We start from the raw sequence: 19,901 nt of genomic DNA, 5'->3' as shown, positions 1-19,901 counted from the left end.
GTTACCTCAGCTGGTCATTCACATCCTTGAAATGTTGACGAGCAAAGATAATTGCAGGGCTGGAATTGACTGGAAGAGCCAACCGGTTGCTGAGGTACATGTCATCCAACCAGTAGTTAAACACCTAAGGGAAGGGGAGGAAACATCTTACAACCAAGTAAAAGAGTGTGTGTGTGTGGGGGGGGGGGGGGGGTGGCACTATGCATTAAATGTGGGCTTTGATTAATGGGGCCATTGATCATTTTCAGTCTGGGCTCAGTGGGCTCAGCTCACTCTAAATCAGCCACAAATCCATTATCCTATCATTCAATCTATGGTAATTTACAGTGTACACCATAAAAAAAAAAACAAGTTTATTGTATTATTACCTATATATTTGTTCACAACAAAGTAGATTTAAGAACCAATGGTAAGTGTTTATTTCTTACTGGCCCCAACTGTATTTTCAAGGATGGGTAGAATTTAACCAGTGTAGGCTTTCCTTGTGGAGATAGTTGCTGCAAATGTCGGTTGATATTGCCTAGATGCTAATTTTATTATCTTTCAAGCACCTTCAGCGTACTTACTGCTGTGCAGTATGTAGAGGTATACATAGCCCCAGCGAACTTAATAATCTAAGGCCCTGATCCTGCAGATAATAGTGGATGGGTGGAATCCTTAGCCTGCACAGAACCCTATGATAGTCAATGGGGCTTCATGCGTATGCAGCAGTCCACTTACATGCCATCAGTTCCAAGATCAGGGCCCAAATTAGACAGACAATATACTGTAGTTAAAAAACAAACAACATCAGGACCTAAATTTTCAAAAGTGACTAGTGATTCTGGGTGCCTGAGTTTTTGGATGCCCAATGTGAGAAACCTCAAAGGGACTGATTTTAAGAGGGGGATGGTACTTAGCATTATCTGATCATCAGGACTATTTGAAGTGGGGAACTCCAAAATTGGGTCATCTCAAACACCAGTCATTTGAAAATTTAGGTCCATGTGACCATATGAAGGTCAAAATTTCAAAGCAGTTCCAGCATGGGGTGTTTGCTTGTTTTTTAATTTAATAAATTTGTAGGTGGATTATGCCACTGAGAGATGGGGAGAGAAGCACATCAACTGCTGGCATGTCAGAGTGTGATAGTTATCAGTACTTGGCCCATACAAGCACAAGTAATGACCTCCTAAGCATTTGTGTACAGAAGTTGAAAGTACAACAAAGACATTCTCATATCCTCAGCCACTGTTTCACGCTGTTGCTGATCACCACATTTTGGAAGACAGAGAGTTGTTTGGAAAATCAAGTTGTCTGTCTGAATTTAGCAGACATACTTTGAGTACAGTAAATATAAACAGAGAAATTATGCAAAACTAATTATGAATTTATGCATCTGCTGAAAAAGATTTCCTTTGAGATTTTTTCAACGTTATTGGAACAGATGTTGAAAATAACTCCTTCCCCCACATTCCCTGGAGTCTTCAGGAGAAGAGGCCAAAGCTTTATTCCTGGGAAGTTAAATTCCAAATTAAAATAACTCTAGTTTGTCTTAACAATTGAATGATTACTTTTACTAGCCAGACTGGATGTTGTGATATTTCAGAAAAGCCTTATATGTGGCTCATCTATCATTCTTGTACCCTTCAGGCGGGTCACATTTCTTATTTGAATGATCAGCTCTCTCCTTAAATAGTTATTAGAAACACATTTTTATTTAATAAATGTATTTTTTTCTCCAACCAAGAAGATGAATTATTGTTTCAGGATCAGAATAACAAAAAGAGATTTGACCATTCAGTGCAGCTTGCAGATGATATCTGTGTGTAGTCTGTATAGCAGGGAGAGAATTATTTACTTGGAATGCGTTGGCTTTTAAAATCCAGCTGTCATGTCATCATTACAATCTAGGTCTGAATATAGGAACACTTTAATTGTTCAAAGGTTCTCGTGGATCATATCACTAAAGCTGGGGGGAAATTCTGGCCTCACTGAAGTCAAGGGCAAAACTTCCATTGACTTTAGTGGGGCCAGGTTTTCCACCTCTTCCTAGATGAGATGGATAAACCTGAATACATACCATTTTTCTAGTTTAGTTACAATTTCTGTCACTCATTCATTATCCAATATGCTGTCACTACTGCCATTTTTCAGATTGGCCAGAAGAGACAGCTTCAGAATGGATGGCCTGTAACTGTCTGCAAATATCAAACACAATTTATCCATAACGTATTGAACTTTTCTTGCTTTAGGGAGCAGAAACCTTGATTGTTTAAAGATTGAGGTCTTCAGCATGGCGCACACATTTTTTTTTTCTGCAAAGAGGGATTTTAGGCAAATCTTTTGACATACTATACAGAAAGAAAAATAATAGTCTTCTTTGAAACCATGTTCCCCATGTATACCGCCCAGAATAATTCGATTTGATCAGAGATCACATGGAATTGGTACCCAATAGTACACCATGCCCACATTCCTTGTAGTCCCATCAGTTTGTGCAGAATTCAAACTCTTTTTTTAAAATAAAAAATTTCTAGCGCCCAAGGCTCCCCAGAAAGCCTTCCAAAAGGGACGTGATGTAGCGCTCTCTGCCTGAGTGTGCAAATAGCTTAAAACGATGGCTCTGAGAGATGTGAACTGCCCTCATCCATACTACTGAGTTGTTGACCCTGAAGTCTAATGATGGCATTGTAAATATCTACATTTTTAACAATATCAGTGGCTAGTCATTTTAGAAACATTCCAGTCTACCCTTCTGGGAATGTGGGTAGAAACTGAGTAGAAGCACCAGCACGTTTTAATCTAGTCTGACTCCTGGACTTGATCCAAAAAGTTGACATGATTTATAGCAACTTTATATAAAGGTTTTTCATGTAACTCATGTAGGTAATCACGAATAACTTATAAATGAGCAGCCTCTCACACAAGCCATTCTTTTTCTAATGTGCATTTACTTACCCAGTTTCCAAGCTTCTCCCTTCTATCTAGAAGTTTTTGCTGTAAGGATTCTCCTAGGCCTCCTGCAACTCCAAATTGTTCTACTATGGCCTTGGTCTTCCTAAATTGCTCATCTGGAATCAAGTGTTTCACGCATTGTAGGTACATGTGCAAGGTCTGTTGCAGTGGAGGCACTGGAAGCTTGGGCAGTGTCTAATCATAAAAAGATGGAGCGGTAAATAATGTTATGCATTCGTAGTATTTCTTTAGTTTTGGGTGAGTTACAACAGATGATGTGAATATTTTAGAGGAATATATAGGTTCGGATTGGATCTTGGTTTTGAGATGTTATTATCTGAGACCAAGCCCATATTCCTAGCTTTGCCCAAATGTCATTTCTGTCACACATTTTTTTGCATTAACTGCTATAGAAATAGCATGAAAATGTTTTTTCTTCTTTGTATTAGAAAGATGAGCCAGATGAAGGCAACACTTAAAGAAATCTCCCAGGAAGAGTTAAAGTTCTCCTTAAGGGAAGCCTTCCTGATGATGCTGGAATCTTACCAAGTTTAACTGAAAATATGCAGAGATTCCTTTGGAATTAGTTGGTGCTGCTCTCAACATGCAGATTGAGTTTCAGGGATAGATGCACAGAGCTTTTTTTGAGGGTGACTGTGACAGGTTTCAGTTGGTCCACCGAGCCGCTGGGGGGGCAGTGGGGAGCTACTGCCTCACCAGCCGGCCTTGATCACACCTTTCTGTCTCTAGGGAATTAGCAGAGGGAGGTGTGCCGGCTAGAGTCAGTGGCACACCCCTCAGGCAGGGGGAGTGCCGGCAAGTCTGTAGCGTGCCCCTCAGGCAGGGGGAGCGCTGGCAAGAGTCTATAGCGTTGTCAGGATTCTGCTACCCACGGCGGGTTGGCCGGGGTAGAGGAACACAGGCCCACCCAACTCCACTGCGTTCCAGCCCAGGGCCCTGACAGTGGCGGGAGGAAAGGGTCCCGCCACTGGGTCAGCGGGGAGCCATCTGCAACATGCTGACCAAACAGACCCACTGCACTGTACAGTTCTGCCCCTGGGCTACTTCGTACCCGATCTCTCGAGCGGGTCCCTCTGGTCCCCCCAGCTCATCAGGGTATTCTGCTGCTGGCAGCTCCAGCTCCCACTCCCCCTCAGGCTCATGCTGGCCCGGGTTACTGCCTGGCTCCTCCAGGTACTAGGCAGCTGGCAGTCCTGGTAGCCCCAGTCCTTCCTCCAGGTCAGGTTTCTCCTGGCCCAGGGCCTCCCCTGGCTCAGCAGCAGGGTCTGGAGGGAACAGCCAGCAGCCTGTGTCTCCCTCCCTCCTTGGTGTGCCCTGACTGGGCTAAGGGCCCCGCCCTTTGTACTTCCTGTTCCACTCCTCCCCTTCCGGGGGTTGGAGTAAGCTTGGTCTGGCCCCGCCCACTCAGACTGAGAGAGTGGCTCTTTACCCTCTGGTTCGGAGGCAAACCACCCTGGCTCCCTACAGTGACTAAAAGGGGAAATATGGAGGACCACATGACCTCTTTCTCTAGAAAAGGTTTCAGCCATCTTAAGAAAACTTCCCTTTTGGACACCTTTAATTCTCCTGGGGAGATTCCTTTAGTAGCTACTGTCTATGTCTTTCTAATAAATCTGCATGCCATGTGCAGTATCAGTGAATTCCAATGGGATCCTTGTATATTTTACATTTGTAGTGTCTCGTAGCAGTTGGGGTTTTGAACATTGTGAGTGTAACTGTGTCACTTCAGTGTAGTTGGATCAGTGATGATGTTGACCCAAGATAACTTGGGTGTAAGATCTCTGATGAAGAGCATAGTTAGTTGTCTATAAAATAATGAATCAATGGTGGCTCTCAAACAGCATTCCTTAGTGTTCCCATGCATTGCTTTGGGACATTATCACTTTGTTTTATAAATTGGAATTAAGCCAAACAAATATGAGCTTTCATTAAAAATAAAAAGAGCAGAGAAGTCTGGTGGATAGGGCAAACAAAGCAGGGATCCATGGAAGAATGGAAAAAATATGTGGAATTTTGAGTCTATTGGAAATCACAAGTGTAGTCCCCAGAGAGGTGAACGGTGGCCTGAGAGTCCTGAAATTGATTTTCACCTAGTGAAGCCATCCATACCCACCCATTAGTATTTCGCATACAATGGGATGTTTGTGTGGATCAGTTCTTTTAATAGATATTCATTCTTTTTTTTTTGCTTTTGTCTGTTTCATAAACAGGCAGTCTTCAGGTTGCTTTTCCCTAGTTGATGTACTAGAAATTCATTTTTAACAGGTTTGTTCCTTTATCAGAGAAAGTATGTGAGTGAGAGAGAGCTGTGCTCTGCGCCAAGAACTGGGAACCAGGGAACTCTGAGTTCAAATCCCAGCTCTACCACTGCCACTCAATGCTGCAGGGAAAGGCACCACTTTGCCTCCATTTCCCCATCTGTAAAATGGGGATAATATTTACTTACCCATGAAACATGTGATGGGATGAATTAATTGATGAAGATGAAGGGCCAGTTTAGCCTGTAATGCCTCTATATACATCATAAGTGAAAAAGTAATTAAGTGATTTTTGTCCATTTGGTGCACAATACAGGCATACAACCTCCTTTGGAATTTATTTGAGCAGTTCAGTGGTAATGGGCATAGAAATTTGTATGTCCTGGTGATGTCAGATATTCTGGTTCCACCATGTTTTGTCCAAGTAACATTGCTGTTAGTTCCACCTCTTTACTAAGGCCAAAAGTTTCACACTTGATGGATTTCACACTTAATTTTGGGCATACTCATCTGAATTTCTGGTCTAAGCTCCCTAAATCAATGTATTAACTTTTTAATATTTTTACCCAGCTGTCTCACAGATGAGTTGTATGTGAGAAACTGATAGGCAGCCTGTACTACCTTGTGGTAGAATGAAATGAATACTGGCCATTTCAGACTTTGTTGTAAATAATCTGCTCTATTTTTTTGTTGTTAGTCTCTGTTTGAGATGTGGATAATAATACATAACTACCTAGTAATGCAAATGCAACAGGGGACAGGTGAGGATGAATTATTTGTACTTTGAATACGAAAAGTGCTAAGACTAGTTTAAGGTCTTGATACTAGACTGTTGCAAGTGACCATTGTTTTCCAAAAATAAAGAAATGAGGTCAGGAATAATGTTTGTATTTACCACTGAGTTTCACTGATAACACTGCTCCTATTGATAATAACTAAAAATCATCTTTCTTTAATCCAACTCTGTTTTGTTTTTGTCCAAAAACAGCCACCTACTGTCTCATCTTTGCTGCATGCATCTGTCTCCTGTGTGGGTTTCTCTAGCACAGGCATCCTTGCATTTCTTTTGAGATCTTTTACTGAGGCCAGAAATTGAAGCCACTTGGGGGCACTTACAGAGCAGCACACCTCAGTTCTGGAAATAGAAAAGATTTAAAGCCAAGTCAGTGACCGTTATTTATTACCAAAATATGCACAATATATAGTGTTCCCTGTGCAAGCGTACACTGAAGCTTAAGAATGCAAAACTGAAGAGAAACAGAACTACAATATCTAAAGTAAACTGAATTGAATCCTTTGAATATTACTTTGTCATTCAATTTGTTGCATTTCTCTACAAATTCATTTCTATAGAAAGATCCCATGCACTTAACAGGTTCTCTTTTGCCAGTTTTGATTCACTTTAATTCGTCAGTCTAATTTACTTCACAGTATGTCACAACATTTCAGAGTAAGGCCTGGTCTGCAGCCAGCTTTTGTACTAGTATAACTACGTCGGTCAGGGGTGTGACTTTTTGTTGACATAGTTATACCAGTACAACCCCTACTGTGGATGCAGTTATACCAGTATATTCTGTCCAAGGTACTTCCAGGGCCCCTGTTACCACAATATCAGAGCACCTCACACTCTTTTAATGTGTTTTTTTCCTCACAACAAACCTGTGAGGTAAGGAAGTGTCAAGTGACTTGCCTAAGGTTACAGAGGAAGTCTGTGGCAGAGCAGGAAATTGAACCTCCTGAGCCCCAGGTGAGTGCCCTAACCATTGGACCATCCTTTCTTTTATCTGTGGCACTGCCTTATACTGATATAGCTTGTTCTCCTTCCCATTCAGGGATAAACTATGCTAGTATAAGCAGATATATTGGTATAGCTGCATCCACATCAGGGGATTGGGCCGCTTTAGCTATAATGGTATCGTTAAGGTAGTCCAACTTTTGTGAGCAGACAAGCCCAGATGCTTAAAGGTACTTAGACACCTCTCTGCCTCTCAGTTCAGGTGTCACTGACATTTTCAAAGCTGCTGCTCAGCAGCTGCCAAACCTTGTAGGCACCTAAGTCTCTTGGATACCTAAATATCTGCCAGCCAGCATTTGCAAAGCCGCCTAAGCACTGATGCCTCCCCCACAAGTAAAATAAATAGATGTTGATCAAGTAGATAGAGAGCTTCAATGTTTATAAAATGCTTGTGACTGTACAAATGCAAGGTAGTGGTATGATTGCTACAATGGAGTTTTAAAAGAATTGGTAGGAGAATTTTTGTGTATGAAAGTGAGGGGTGAATAACTGGGCATGCTGTGGAAGGCACTGTGGGTTATTTCCCTCACACAGCTGTATGCAAGGGAAATTTAGGTTAGATGGCAGGAAAAACTTTCTGGCTCTAAGGGTAGTTAAGCTCTGGAATGGACTTCCAAGGGAGGCTGTGGAATCCCCATCACTGGAGGTTTTTAAGAGCAGGTTAGACAAACACCTGTCAGGGATGGTCTAGGTTTACTTGGTCCTGCCTTAGCACAAGGGGCTGGACCTGATGAGCTGTTAAGATCCCTATGGTTCTATGTCATCTTTGCTATTCCAGTCTTTTGGCATCTGCACAGCTCTGCCAAAAAAGTGTCATTTGAATCCCCTTCTGTGATTCCAGTCCAGAGCCTTTGCTGGACAAACTGACACTTGTGCCATATTGTGAGATAGCTTTAAAAAAATGGTCCACAGGGCACTGGAATGAAACATACCAAACTCTTTTTGATCTGTGATGTGCTTTATCATAGATATGAGGTGAAAGGCTGCATTAACCCACAGTACCACTCAGCTCCCTATATAGTACTACAAAAATCTTGCCAAGTATTTATGAACCATTAAGTGAACAACATAAACTCAAAAAGAATTTAACAAAGAATTTAACAAAAGAATTTAAACTTTCCGTAATGCTCACTGAAGTCTGTGGCGTATGTAGCTGTGAACCTGTGATCCCTTAGTTCTCTGTGTACTGCCTTTAAATTCGTAAAAACCTATGTTGAAAGACAGAGCAGCCAGTTTGTCTTTGGCACTGACACAGCCTGTGCTGAGGAAGCACACACGTGGTGCTCTCGCAGGCAGACTTTACTTTCTTTCCTTATTGTTTCCTTTAATTTGAAATAAATGTCATGCAATCTCAAAGTACGTGTTTGTTCTTGGTCTGTGGAAAAATCTAGCAAAGGCAAAGCCCCTGGGGTTAATAGAATCATAGAAATGTAGGGCTCAAAGGGACCTCAGGTCACCAAGTCCAGTCCCCTACACTGGGGAGGACTAAGTAAATGTAGATCATCCATGACCGTTGTTTGTCCAACCTGTTCTTAAAAACCTCCTGTGATGGGGATTCCACAACCTTCCTTGGAAGCCTGTTCCAGAGCTTAACTATCCTTAGAGTTAGACAGTTTTTCCTAATATTTAAACTAAAACTCTCTTGCTGCAGATTAAGCCCATTACTTCTTGTCCTTCCTTCAGTGGACATGGAGAACAATATGTATTATGTACAAGGACTTGGAGAAATATGGGAAAGCTGACACTGTAGTTACTTTTGTTTTGTCTCTTCTGTGGATAGAGTCTCACTTTTAGTCTCAAATACATCCGATGAAGTGAGCTGTAGCTCATGAAAGCTTATGCTCAAATAAATTGGTTAGTCTCTAAGGTGCCACAAGTACTCCTTTTCTTTTTGTGGATACAGACTAACACGGCTGCTACTCTGAAACCTGTCAATCTAGCATCTCTCACAAATCTTAAATTCACTTAAATGTTGTACAAAGAAGATGAATGTTGCCCCAATGATGGAAAATCCCAGAGAAAAGCAAGATGACTTTATAGTTACTCTCTCTGATTGAAAGGAACATTGTCAAAGTTTTGGGGCCAAAAATTAATTTTCATGTCTTTAATTATGAGTGGCTCAAGCACACTCCCACTGTTCCTTCAGTTAACTCCATGTTTTTCAGCAGGATGCTGATCTTTGCAGGAATCATGTAGTGTTCATCATATTTCAAAGCAGCAGCAAAAATCCACATAGAGAAGACTGACCTCTTCTTTAGCAGATAACAGAGAAAGAGTGACCGATCTAATCCACTTATTTGGCTTTGTTTCCAACTCATTATTGGAGTCAATAGATAGGTAAATCCTATCAGTTAAAATTACTTCTTGCAATTTATAGTGTAATGGTAGTTTTACATGAACAGCTCACAACCGATCATGCTTATTCTCTTTGGTATCAAGAGTATGCACTTTGAGCTGTGCGTTACTATGGCTTGTTAAATGTTTGAAAACGCTAAAGTCAGGGCTATTTAATGACTAATTTAAGTCTCAGCCAGTCACATGGCCATTGCTTGATTTATGGTGTCTAGTGCAAAATCACAATTAAATCTTTTGCTCTTCCTTTTCATATTCAGACTTCTTTAGCTATTTGATGTGGTGGAAGGGTATATAAGTACTGGGATGAACGTATGAAGGGGAACATTTAGGCAGCATGTTAGGAGAAATGGGAGAGTGAAGTCATTCAGATTTCATCCCTTGAGACATTTAAAGCTACAAAGCAAGAAATAGTAGACAAGGCAGGGAACAATCCTGGATTCGCTATGAGATAGATCAAGTTGACCCAGTAGGTCTTTTGCAGTGTGTCTCAGTGAGCAATGGGCCTGATCCCTGAATATGCCAAGTGCCTCCCACAAGGTTCTGATCCCCTTCAACTCTCAATGACATCAGTGGGGATTGAGGGCTTTCAGCACTTTGTGAGAGACCCTCAGCACCCCTCGGGCCTGTTTTCTAGCGTGCTAACCAGGCCCAGGGTATGCCAGATGAACAACTCAAGGATCCGCGAAGTCAGCTGAGGAGGGGAAAGAAGACTTCGAGGGCTATAGCCCGTGGGTGGAATACCTACCCCAGACGGAATCAGAGCTACTAGTGTGAACCCAGCATCTAACCTTCCCCTCTGGCAGTGTTGAGTGGGATCACGACAAACTGCCCAGCGCTACTGGGGTGCAGCCGCCGCTGGGCTGGGGAGGGCAGCGGGGCAAGCAGCAAATTTGCCGCTGCCCGAGAGCGAGCGATAGCGGGAATATTGGCCGGGGGTAGGCGCGGCGGGGCAGGTCCTGTCCTACTCACGCAGAGGAGGCATTGGGAGGTCTCCTCACCAACGCCTCAATCCCTTGGACAGCGCAGGGCTGAGAGCTCGGTGCCTCGGGCTGCGTGCTGGGCTGGGCTCCCGGGCAGGGGCGGTGCGGATGAGGGGTGCGGGCTCCCGCAGGGGGCATTGGAAGGGGGAGCTGGTGACCGCTCCGGGTTACAGGCCGGAGGGCCGCTCCCGCTGATCAGCCCGTTCTCTCGGCGCGGCGCGGCGCGGAGCCCCTGGAGCCCGGATCTCTCGCTGCTCTCCCAAGCCAGCGGTTACCTTTAGCTTTCGCTTTGCTCGCAGCCGGCATTATCCTGTTTCCTTCTTCCTCTGCCCCTTCCCATCTCCGTCCCCCTCCTCGCCCTTCCTGGCTGAGCAGCTGGAGCCTTTCTGGCCATGCCCCTGGCTAATCCCCTTTCCATCCATTGGCTTCTGCGGCCACCCCTTCTCGGTTCTCACCCTCCTGCCTCAGTTTCTTTCTAGGCGATCCCGAGGGAAGCTATCGGAACAGCAACGGGTAACCGCGGGAAGCAGGAGATAAAGCGTAGGCTTTGCGCTGCTGCTGGGGGAGGGGAACACCCTAGTTGAGTTTCTGCTGTGAATAAAAAGTTATTGCGCTCCAGCTGTGCTGAAAGTAACTGGACTTAGGTACGAGCTGCGGTGAATGGCAGTGTCCGCTGCGCGCGGAAAGCCTGGAATTGCTCAGGAGCCGGGCAAACTCCCGCATGCCCCGAGTCCTTGGGAAAGAGTTTGCCACCGAGGCTGGATCTTCCACTTGAGTCCAGAACCCGCCCCTGGTGCCAGCCTTTCCTCTTCGCCCCGGTGGGGTTAGTGCAGCCACCTCTGGGGCTGCCACCACTTGGAGGCGGATTCGTCTGTTACAAACCCATCCACAAAGACACAGGTGTCCCCAAAGGGCGGAGCGCTGAGTTATAGACCCAGCCCTGGTTCGGACCCCTTGACAATCTTCCCGATCTTCCAAGCTCTTGAGCCCTGATGGGAGGAGGCAGCCTATACAAATATTTAAAGGGACAGCAAAGATTCTCTCTGCAGCCAGCCCCTTTGAGGAAATGATTTAATGCGTTGGAATAGTCCTAGGCAGGGATTAATGGAACTTGCCAACTACATCAACATAATAAATGGTTAGCAGCAGAGCAAATTAATAACAGCAATAAAAGTCAAATCTTCCCCTTACCGTTGCTCTGCGCTCCGAGTGTTAAATTGATTATAAACTGGAGGCGTCTACAACTTGTAAAAACGGATGTAAATATTCCCCCTCCTCCCACTCTTCTGGTTTTAGTCGCCTCCCGGCTAAATGAAGGAACTGTTTGAATGTCTTTAGCTGATTCCCCGGACATTCTGCAGAGACTGGCGATTTGGTTTGTTCGGGGGTGTCATTCTGCAGAACAATGTCTGCTGCAAAGTGGTTATAACGCGCGCACACACAGGGGTGAGAAAGGCACATCTGTCTGGTGCAAAGGTGGGAAAAGGCACAAGCTAAAGAACATCTGACACGCACCCCTGACGTGCGTGCGAACAGCTCTTGAATGCATCAGTGCCAGCCAGCGGCTGAACACCCCTTACCTGTTCCAAAGCGAGTTGATTGAAGTCAAAGTTTCAAACGCAAATGTCAGGAGCAGAGGGAAACGTGGGGGTGGATATTTCAGGCTTCAAAGCGCTTCTTGAGGGCTCAGAAACGCTCTGGGCAATGTGGAGGCTTTGGAGCCTGCTTTTGCTCTGTCCAAGGTACTTTCATGTCTCCCTTTCCTTCTGGACACATACACTGCGTTGGGAGAACCTCTTCGTTTAGCCTCCCCCAGGTCTGGCTGTCTAACTCCTCCTTCCCTCCCTTCCTATTCGTGCAGCCTGAGCGGCCTCCCATAAGGCAACCCAGCCCAACCTCAAACCATCCTCCCGCTAGAGTTCAGCTTTCCTACAGGCTGGACACGCGTCCTCCTCTCCGGGGCCAGCGGCAGGGGTTTTGCATGGTTCGCGGTCCCTAACCCAGCAGCACACTGTGCGTTTAAAAGCAACATGGCACTAGTCTCTCTCAGCGACTAGTGCCCGGGAGCGGCTTGTCCGAAGTTACTGGGCATCGCCCCATGGCGTGTATTTCAAAGTGAAGGCGCCTTTTTTTCCAAGTGGAAAGCTGGTGCAGGGAAGGCAGGGTCCCCCTTCTGCGCTGACTTCGATAAAGCCACATTTTCTTTCCGTCTTTAGTTGCTTGACTATCAGGTTAACCTGCCACGTGCGGCAGTCTGACGAAGGGAAAAGGGCAGACACGCAATGGGTACGCAATATACATGTGCTCTGACCTCTCCCGATTCCCGATCTGCTTCCTCGGCCCCATTGGGAATCCTTAATACTCTCCAGCCCTTAAAGGAGCAGGTTGAAGGACAGGGCCTCTCCTGTGTATTGAGCAATGCTTCCAAGCTTGAATTAAAGTTCTTTTCCTTGGCGTTCATTAGATGATTAACGGTGTTACTGGGGGTAAGGGAGTGGGAGGAAAATAAACAGCTCTGACTCCAAGGAAAAATTCAATTCCCCATTTTTGCTGCCTTTAGTTCAGTTGTAATGCAAATTCTCTCCCCTCCTCCCCCCCTTTAAACAATAGCAGCTTCTCCTTTGACCAAGTCAGGTCTTTATTCCCCGCGTTCGTTAGAATGGAGTCATATCTTATTTCTAAATCTCTAGCCCGCTAGCTTCGGGGGTGCGGGTTAGTTTTAAGGAGCAATTGGCAGTGCATTTCGAAAGAGCTTATTAAATACCCTCTGCACCCGGTGTTTAAAGTAGTACTAGTCTATTGGCGAAGATGGTTAACCAAAGGGTTTTGAATAATAAGAATCGGAGTTCTGTACAGAAATTATTTGTTCCCCTAGAGTCACAGCTGGACGAGGCAGCGGTCTCGCTCTCTCCGTCTCTCTCTTTTTTTTTTTTTTTTTTTTTGATACAAATTGGCTGTCCTGAAAAAGGTAAGCACTTTCTCTTTTTCCGCTGGTTTAAAATGAAATCAGAATGTGGGTGTTTAATTAGTGTGCAGTCCCTGGGTTTGTAAATATTGCTACCCTGGTTGAGCCTCCTTACCAGCACACACAAAAGCAAATGATCATTTGAATCTAGCCACACTGAAAAGAAAGTAAGCTTTCAGACATTAACTAAAGTCATACCAATAGCACTATGGACGGATGCCAGGGAAATCCCAGTTATCTAACTCCAGGCGAAAAAAATTTATTACATCCTTAAATCTTCTTTTTGGCAGTTGCAAGTTGAGCTTTATTTTAGAAATGTGGGACTCAGCTTGGTCCTATGGTCATTATTGATTCTTTGTTACCGAAACCAAAATGCCACTACAAAGCAGCGCTTCCATTGTTATTTGTTCCTCTGAGAGGGGACTCCGAGGCCCTGAAAGCTGCTATCATAACGCCCTATGTCAATCAGAGACCTTGATGACCAAGTGAAATTGATGACTGGTTTGTTGTGTTTCTTCTTCATTTTTTCTAGGAACTCTAGCGGGAGGGGACTCTTTATTTTTTAGAAAAGAAGCCGTTTGTTTTGTCTAATAGATGGTTGAACATTTAAATAAACGATGTATTATAGCGACCTATAAGCAAGGGGGGAATCTACAGGGAAAAAATGTGAGCTTCGGTTTTATATTTGCGTTTGGACCACAGGTTCCATCATTTGGATACGATTGAATAAATCACCTTCGCCCTTTTTAGCCCGTGATACTGACATCCTTTGTGAAGCGCTCTGAGATCTATGGGAAGCGCTGTATAAGAGCTAGGTATTATTATTTAAATCCCCATAGATTATAATTATGTGATATAGACGGGACTACATTCTGGGCAAAGTATTACATTTTCCTTACCGTAAATCTACGTGGGGTAAATGCAAAATTCGGAAGCATTTGATTATGTAAAGTCTTTATTGAAAAAGTGCTGTATTTAAAAAATAAACCAATACCTTAATACCAAGACAGTGTACGCAGCGAAGTTTGATGCCCTGTTTGCAATTCAGTACACATTTTCTGTCGGAACATTTTTACATTGTCAATCTTTGAATTCTGAGATTCCACCCCAGGGAATTTATTTGAATTTATTGAATCGGTCTTAAGAAATAAACGAGGCTGATGTTATAGGGAACTTCTTGACATTTGTTAGAGTAATATCCTTGCCCTCAAAAACAATGAAAGAAAGACCATGGACCCCTCAAACTTCATTTATTCAGATCATATTATCCTTGCAGATTTGGACTTACACATGATACAATATATTGCATTTACCAAGTAGCAGCACAACAGAAAAAATGATTACAGCGCTTCAGCTGGTTCTCAAAGAAGAAATAATACGATGTGATTTTTGTTGCTGTTGTTAAATATGAAACCAAGTGAAAGTGTCAGTACATATATACAAGATTTAGTAAATTTAAGTCCCTGAATATGCAATCTGAATTTTATTACAGACTTCCCTCCCTTTTAATGTATTTTTACAGAGATATACAGTATGTCACACACAGAGTTTTCAACTCGAGAAAACTTTTGCACAAGAGACCTCAGCTAAAAGTTTTTGGAAGGACCACCACAGATTTATGTAAATGCATCATTAGATTAGTCTTCTTCGTGCTTTTCCCTTGCCAGTGTCTAAGGAAATACCAACTTAAAACAAGTCGAGAAGACATTACAGCATGATAAAGGTTAAATTGTATATAGTGCACATTGGTACATAAACAGATGGCAATAATGCTTTCACCCCCCCCCACACACCCATTTTAACCCTTGTTCTGCCAGCTCCGTGTAACCTAACTGTATTCATAGTCTGAAGAGTCCTCCTCCGAGGCCCCTGTCAGGTCTCTGTGGTAAGAGTCCACGCTGTTTCCTTGCATCCCCCCTGTTGGATGGGGGGTTTTCCCCTTGCCTTTGCGCTCCTCCATTTTGATGGTGTCATAGAGTCCTTTGGGTCCTTCCTCCAGCAGGATGTTCCTCTCGGAGTGAGAGGCTTTCATTTGGCAGACGTTTCTGAGGAACAGGAGGACCGGGGCGTAAAGCACGTTGGCAAGCCCCATGCCCAGGTTCAGCTGCACGAAACCTAGCGAGTGCACGATCTGGCTGGCGACTATGGGCCCCAGGGCATACGCCAGGGAGTAGGAGATATCCGCTATGGCATAGACGCTGCCGTAGACGGAGACGTGGCGCACGTCCACGAGGAAGGCAAGCGTGGGCAGCAGGGCCGTGTCCACCAGGGCGATCCCGAAGCAAATGCCGCAGAGCGGGACGATGAGCTGCCCGAAGTTCCGGCAGGCGGGCACTGTGCACGAGCTGGCCCCGATGATGACCATGCCCAGGGCCCCATAGAACCACTGCAGGTGCGGGTACTTGGCGGCCAGTTTGACGGTGATGTAGACGCCCAGCACATGGGGGAAGAAGGCGGGGAGCCACGTGACCCCCATCTCCCACTCCGAGGCGCCCATGGTCTTTTTCATCCACGTGGCGATGGTGGGTTCGAGGAAGGCCAAGGGGATGTTGCACGTGGTGAGGGCGCCGGCCACCACGGCGATGTAGGGGTCGATCATGAGCCTCTGGATGGGGGTGCCCACGGGCATGTTCTCCCGAGCCCGGCTGCCGAAGGGCTTGATGACGGTGAGCAGCAGCAGGCAGTCCAACAGGCAGACGCAGGCCAGCACCAGGAAGGGCACCCGCCTGCCGGCGAACTGGTGGAGGATGCCGCCGAAAGGGGGCGCCACCAGGCTGCCGAAGGAGATGAAGGCCAGGGCGATGCCCAGGGCCCGGCTGCGCTCCGACTCCTCGGTGTACTTGTCGGCGATCATGGCGATGCCGGAGGTGTCGGCGAAGGCGGAGCCCAGCCCCTGCAGGCTGCGGGCGGCGAAGAGGGTGGCGTAGTTCTCGGCCAGGGCGAAGATGATGGTGGAGAGGAACATGACGGTGAGGCCGATCAGCAGCGGGATGTCGTAGCCCACGCGGTCGATGAAGGTGCCGCTCAGCGGGTTCACCAGCAGCTGCAGGATGGCCTTGGAAGCGAACAGCAGCCCGATCTTGATGTCCTCATTCTCCGGGGGGTACCCGGGCCCCAGCACGGACTTGGCCCAGCTGGCGTTGGCCCCGCTGGCGTTGCTCTCCCGGGCCTCCCACTTGGTGAGGTAGCTCGGCATGATGGGCACGATCACCATGTAGAGCATGTTATCCAGGAAGAGGGCCACGCACACGATGACCAGGATCAGCCGCCGCTGCCGGTGCACGTCCTGCATGGCCGTGCCCAGCTGCTTGGTCTTCTCGCCCATGGCATAGGACAGCTTCTCCACGGCGGACTTGGCCAGCCCGGCTCCCCCCTCGGTCGCCATCCTCCGATCCGGGGGACACCCCGTCCTGCGCCCGGCAACACAGCCGCTGCCCTCCTCAAACTTCAGCCTGTCCGCTGCGCGGGTGCCTCGCTATCTGTGCATGGGGGGCCGCGGGGGGAGAAGCACTCCGAGGACAGAGAGGGCTGAAGCTCCGGTCTTTTCCTCCACACACCCCTCCTCCGGCCTTTCCCTCTTGCCGCCTCTTCCTTGGCGATACGGCTCCCTCCAGACACACCTCCTCCAGTCCTGCCCTCCTTCCTCTGCCCCTGGCTCTGCTTTGCCCTGCGCTGTTGCTCGTCTGCTCCTCACATGCCCGGACGCCTTTCACGTCTTCAGGGAAGCCGGCAGGGCGGCTCACACTGTGGCGCGGGCTCCAGACGCGCGTTGGCAGCTGCTTCCCCTTTGCCTCGCCACTCCTTGACGGACGGGCTGCCAGCGCGCCCGCTTACTTCGCTTGGCTTTGGCCGGAGCTCACTCCCAGTCCGCAGCGACCATCCCTGCCAAGGCTGCGGGGCGGATGGGAAGGGCTGGCCAGCCGCAAGAACGCCCCCAGCGCCCCCGCTCCCCAGCTCAGAAGGCCGCGGAGAGCCGGGTGCCCCCAGGGCTCAGTCCCATCGCTCGCGAGCCAGCCGGTGGAAGCCGTGCCCTCAGCCCCGCGCAGGCATGCCGGCTTTGGGGGCCATCGGCGCAAATTGAGTTGCATGCTTCTCGAGGCTTACTCTTATTTTTTTTTTTCTTCCCCCCAAATAATCCCGTTTCCCCTCCCCAGCCAGGGCTCTGACGCACAGTCCGCGTTGGCCCCCAAGTGGTTACTTTGCCAGCTGCGTCTCTTTATGCTAATGTGCCACATGGAGGAGCCGTAGCCAATTACCAAGGAGAGAGCCGTGCCCCGAGCGCAGCCCCTCCGAATGGAGTTCCCCCCGGCTCGGGGACCAGCACACCGCCCACGAGAGAGGGAGGCGGCGCGGCGCTGCTACGCCCTGAAGCCAAGGAAGCCACAGAATCCGCAAGGAAGTTTTTGGGACGGGACCGTGCAGTCGTGCCCAGTTGTAAGGCGAACCAGATCTAGCAGCAGGGCCGTGTAAAGTGTAAGCGAGTGTGGCTAAATCTGATCGTTCACTGCACTCCGCGAGCTAGACCTGCCTCGGGGGCACTTCTTGGGCAATTTAAATGAAGGATTCCGTTAGTTTATTCCAAACCCAAAGGAAGAAAGAAGGGAGGTGGGTTCAGATCCCCACGGGAGAGCAACAAACAGGGCACCGATCTTGTGGAGAAGAATAGACTCTGTTTTATCTCCCGTTTTATCCGTCCCCGTAGAGGCCAGCGGAGACTTTCAAACCGCACACGCTAAAACCCCCAACCCCAATCGCGAACATTTGGGCGGAGCGGGAGGGCTGGGGGGATGCCACGTTCCCTTTGCTTGAGGAGTCTGGCATTTCGCCATCTAAATAAGCCCATTTCTGAATCATTTCTCTGACAGGGTCCTCTGTGCCTGAGGTACAGGAGAAGGAAGAAGCGGAACCTAAGACCCCACTGATCCTGTCCCTAAAATGTTAGCAGTCTTTCTCCAAACAGGGCTTACGTTTGTTCATGGAGTTTTCATTAGTGCTGCTTCCCCCGAGGGGCAGCAGGTGAAATGCTCATATGGCCAGGCTGAAACTGCCTTTGCTTAGGAGAGATGCTCTCAGGCTCAGTCCAGTCTCCAGCAGCGCTGATTCCGTTCGGTTTTCAGACACGGTGCTAGGTAGCAGGGGATTAACTCTTTGGACCCTGTGCTGTTTCGTCTGTAAAACGATTTCCCCCTCAGCTTTGTGCCGACTGTTAGATCGCCGTGACTTTTGTTGTCATTTTGCCGAAGAATTAACTTGATCTCTTAGGCGCCACATGTTGGTGTAACTTACGACAGGAGAGGGCATTGCGATTGAGAATTGGCACATTCACACACACTTTCTACGCCCTCACACCCACAATAACATACCTAAGGAGCTTGTCTTGACACTCTGCCTTTTCAAATAGGAGCGAATGATACCCCTGGCAATGCTTCATGCAGGCTCTGCCTTCTCTTGATACTCCTTTTAGTATAAGCGAGAATGGCTAAAGTGGTTATAAATTAACCATACGCGATACGTCCCCACCCCTGACTTAGGTAAAGAAGGAAATTTGGGAGGCACTTTCTGAACAATTTGTGTCACTCTTTGTAAATCCCCTAGCCGTTAGTTCTTATTAGATTGTCCTTTGAGCAATTTAGTTTTGCTGAAATGGAAAACATAGAAATACTCTACATTCAAATAACAACTAAAAGAGGATTAACTTTCTACATTAAAAATCTGTTTCAGATGTCATTAAGTCTAGCCTGAATAATAGGAGAAAATAACTGAAGTGGCGCTTGACCCTGCAGCCCCTAAAACAGGTAACTTTCTGGGTTCCCTGTCCATGAAGGGGACACTGTCAGGGATAGTTTGAGTTTAGATTTTAAGAACAAGACCTTTGGAAAATTAAAGCCAAGAGAAACAATTCACGACTCCTTTAAAATTCAGAAAAGTTTGTTTGGATTTTAAACATTCTCCTGCAGTGTAAACAGTACAGCCTTGTGCTAATTTAGAAGACCAGGGAAGTGAAATTGACCCAGGAGCAATATGAAACTGACTAGTCTGTTTTCACCCCCTAAAATGAAAGAAATGCAAAAACTAAAACAACAGAATAAATTAGGAAAAATATATTAGATGTGTACATTTCCTGCATTTTTAATCAGTGAAGTGGAGATACTAAGGCTGCAAAGTCTTTTTTGAATGCTGTGAATAACACATTACCAGTTTGATAAATACCCAGAAAAATGAAATATGTTCAAATATATGCATTTCAGACATTTTAGATTAGATTTTAAAACAAATACAATCAGAATTATGACTTCAACTATATACTCCTTGTAGCAGAGCCCTTGCTCCCCATTGTGCCCTGTGGAGTTGGGAGCATACAGTAAATAAATAAACATTCCATATAGCAGAATTATGTGTAGACTAATCCAAGGAGATAGTTCTGCAAATGCTGTTTAAAATAATCAGACCTCTCAATTGAATGAAAAATGGTTTCTTCATTGATATGGAGTGCAAGACTCCTTCATTTGCTTGCATTGCACTCTGCTGGGCTTCTGAGGCCAAAGAGAAAGTCATTCATTCTGTCAGTTGCTGTGTCTTGCACTATTGAA

At 46.4% G+C, this 19,901-nt stretch overlaps 2 protein-coding genes and 1 long non-coding RNA gene across 9 annotated transcripts in view; 1 reads left to right on the top strand and 2 right to left on the bottom strand.

Annotated features, from left to right (window-relative positions):
- CHAT (choline O-acetyltransferase) overlaps positions 1-12,169 on the bottom strand; it is a 50,805-nt gene extending 38,636 nt beyond the window's left edge. For 3 of the 5 annotated variants that reach the window (XR_013346607.1, XM_077821271.1, XM_077821273.1), the window contains exons 1-4: positions 11,927-12,168; positions 6,213-6,351; positions 2,941-3,132; positions 6-124 (exon numbers count right to left, since the gene is read on the bottom strand). Coding sequence is in view for 4 of the 5 variants with exons in the window: in XM_077821271.1 (XP_077677397.1) it covers positions 6-124; positions 2,941-3,132; positions 6,213-6,269 (368 nt within the window). In the remaining variant the exon portion in view is untranslated. Of the gene's footprint in view, positions 1-5; positions 125-2,940; positions 3,133-6,212; positions 6,352-10,621; positions 10,671-11,926 lie in introns of those variants that run through there. The other 2 variants (XM_077821272.1, XM_077821274.1) reach the window with 2 other exon arrangements.
- Positions 1-19,901, top strand: part of LOC144267365 (uncharacterized) — an 86,116-nt gene that overhangs the window by 42,879 nt on the left and 23,336 nt on the right. The gene's annotated exons all lie outside the window — the stretch shown is intronic.
- Positions 14,545-17,422, bottom strand: SLC18A3 (solute carrier family 18 member A3). The gene has a single exon (XM_077822337.1). The coding sequence runs from the start codon at positions 16,694-16,696 to the stop codon at positions 15,140-15,142; it is 1,557 nt and encodes a 518-aa protein (XP_077678463.1). The 5' UTR covers positions 16,697-17,422; the 3' UTR covers positions 14,545-15,139.

Source organism: Eretmochelys imbricata, chromosome 7 (assembly GCF_965152235.1).
Source record: "Eretmochelys imbricata isolate rEreImb1 chromosome 7, rEreImb1.hap1, whole genome shotgun sequence".
In the NCBI taxonomy this organism is placed as follows: Eukaryota; Metazoa; Chordata; order Testudines; family Cheloniidae; genus Eretmochelys; species Eretmochelys imbricata.
The sequence above is the reverse complement of the archived record's forward strand: the minus strand, read 5'-3'. Positions and strand labels throughout refer to the sequence as shown.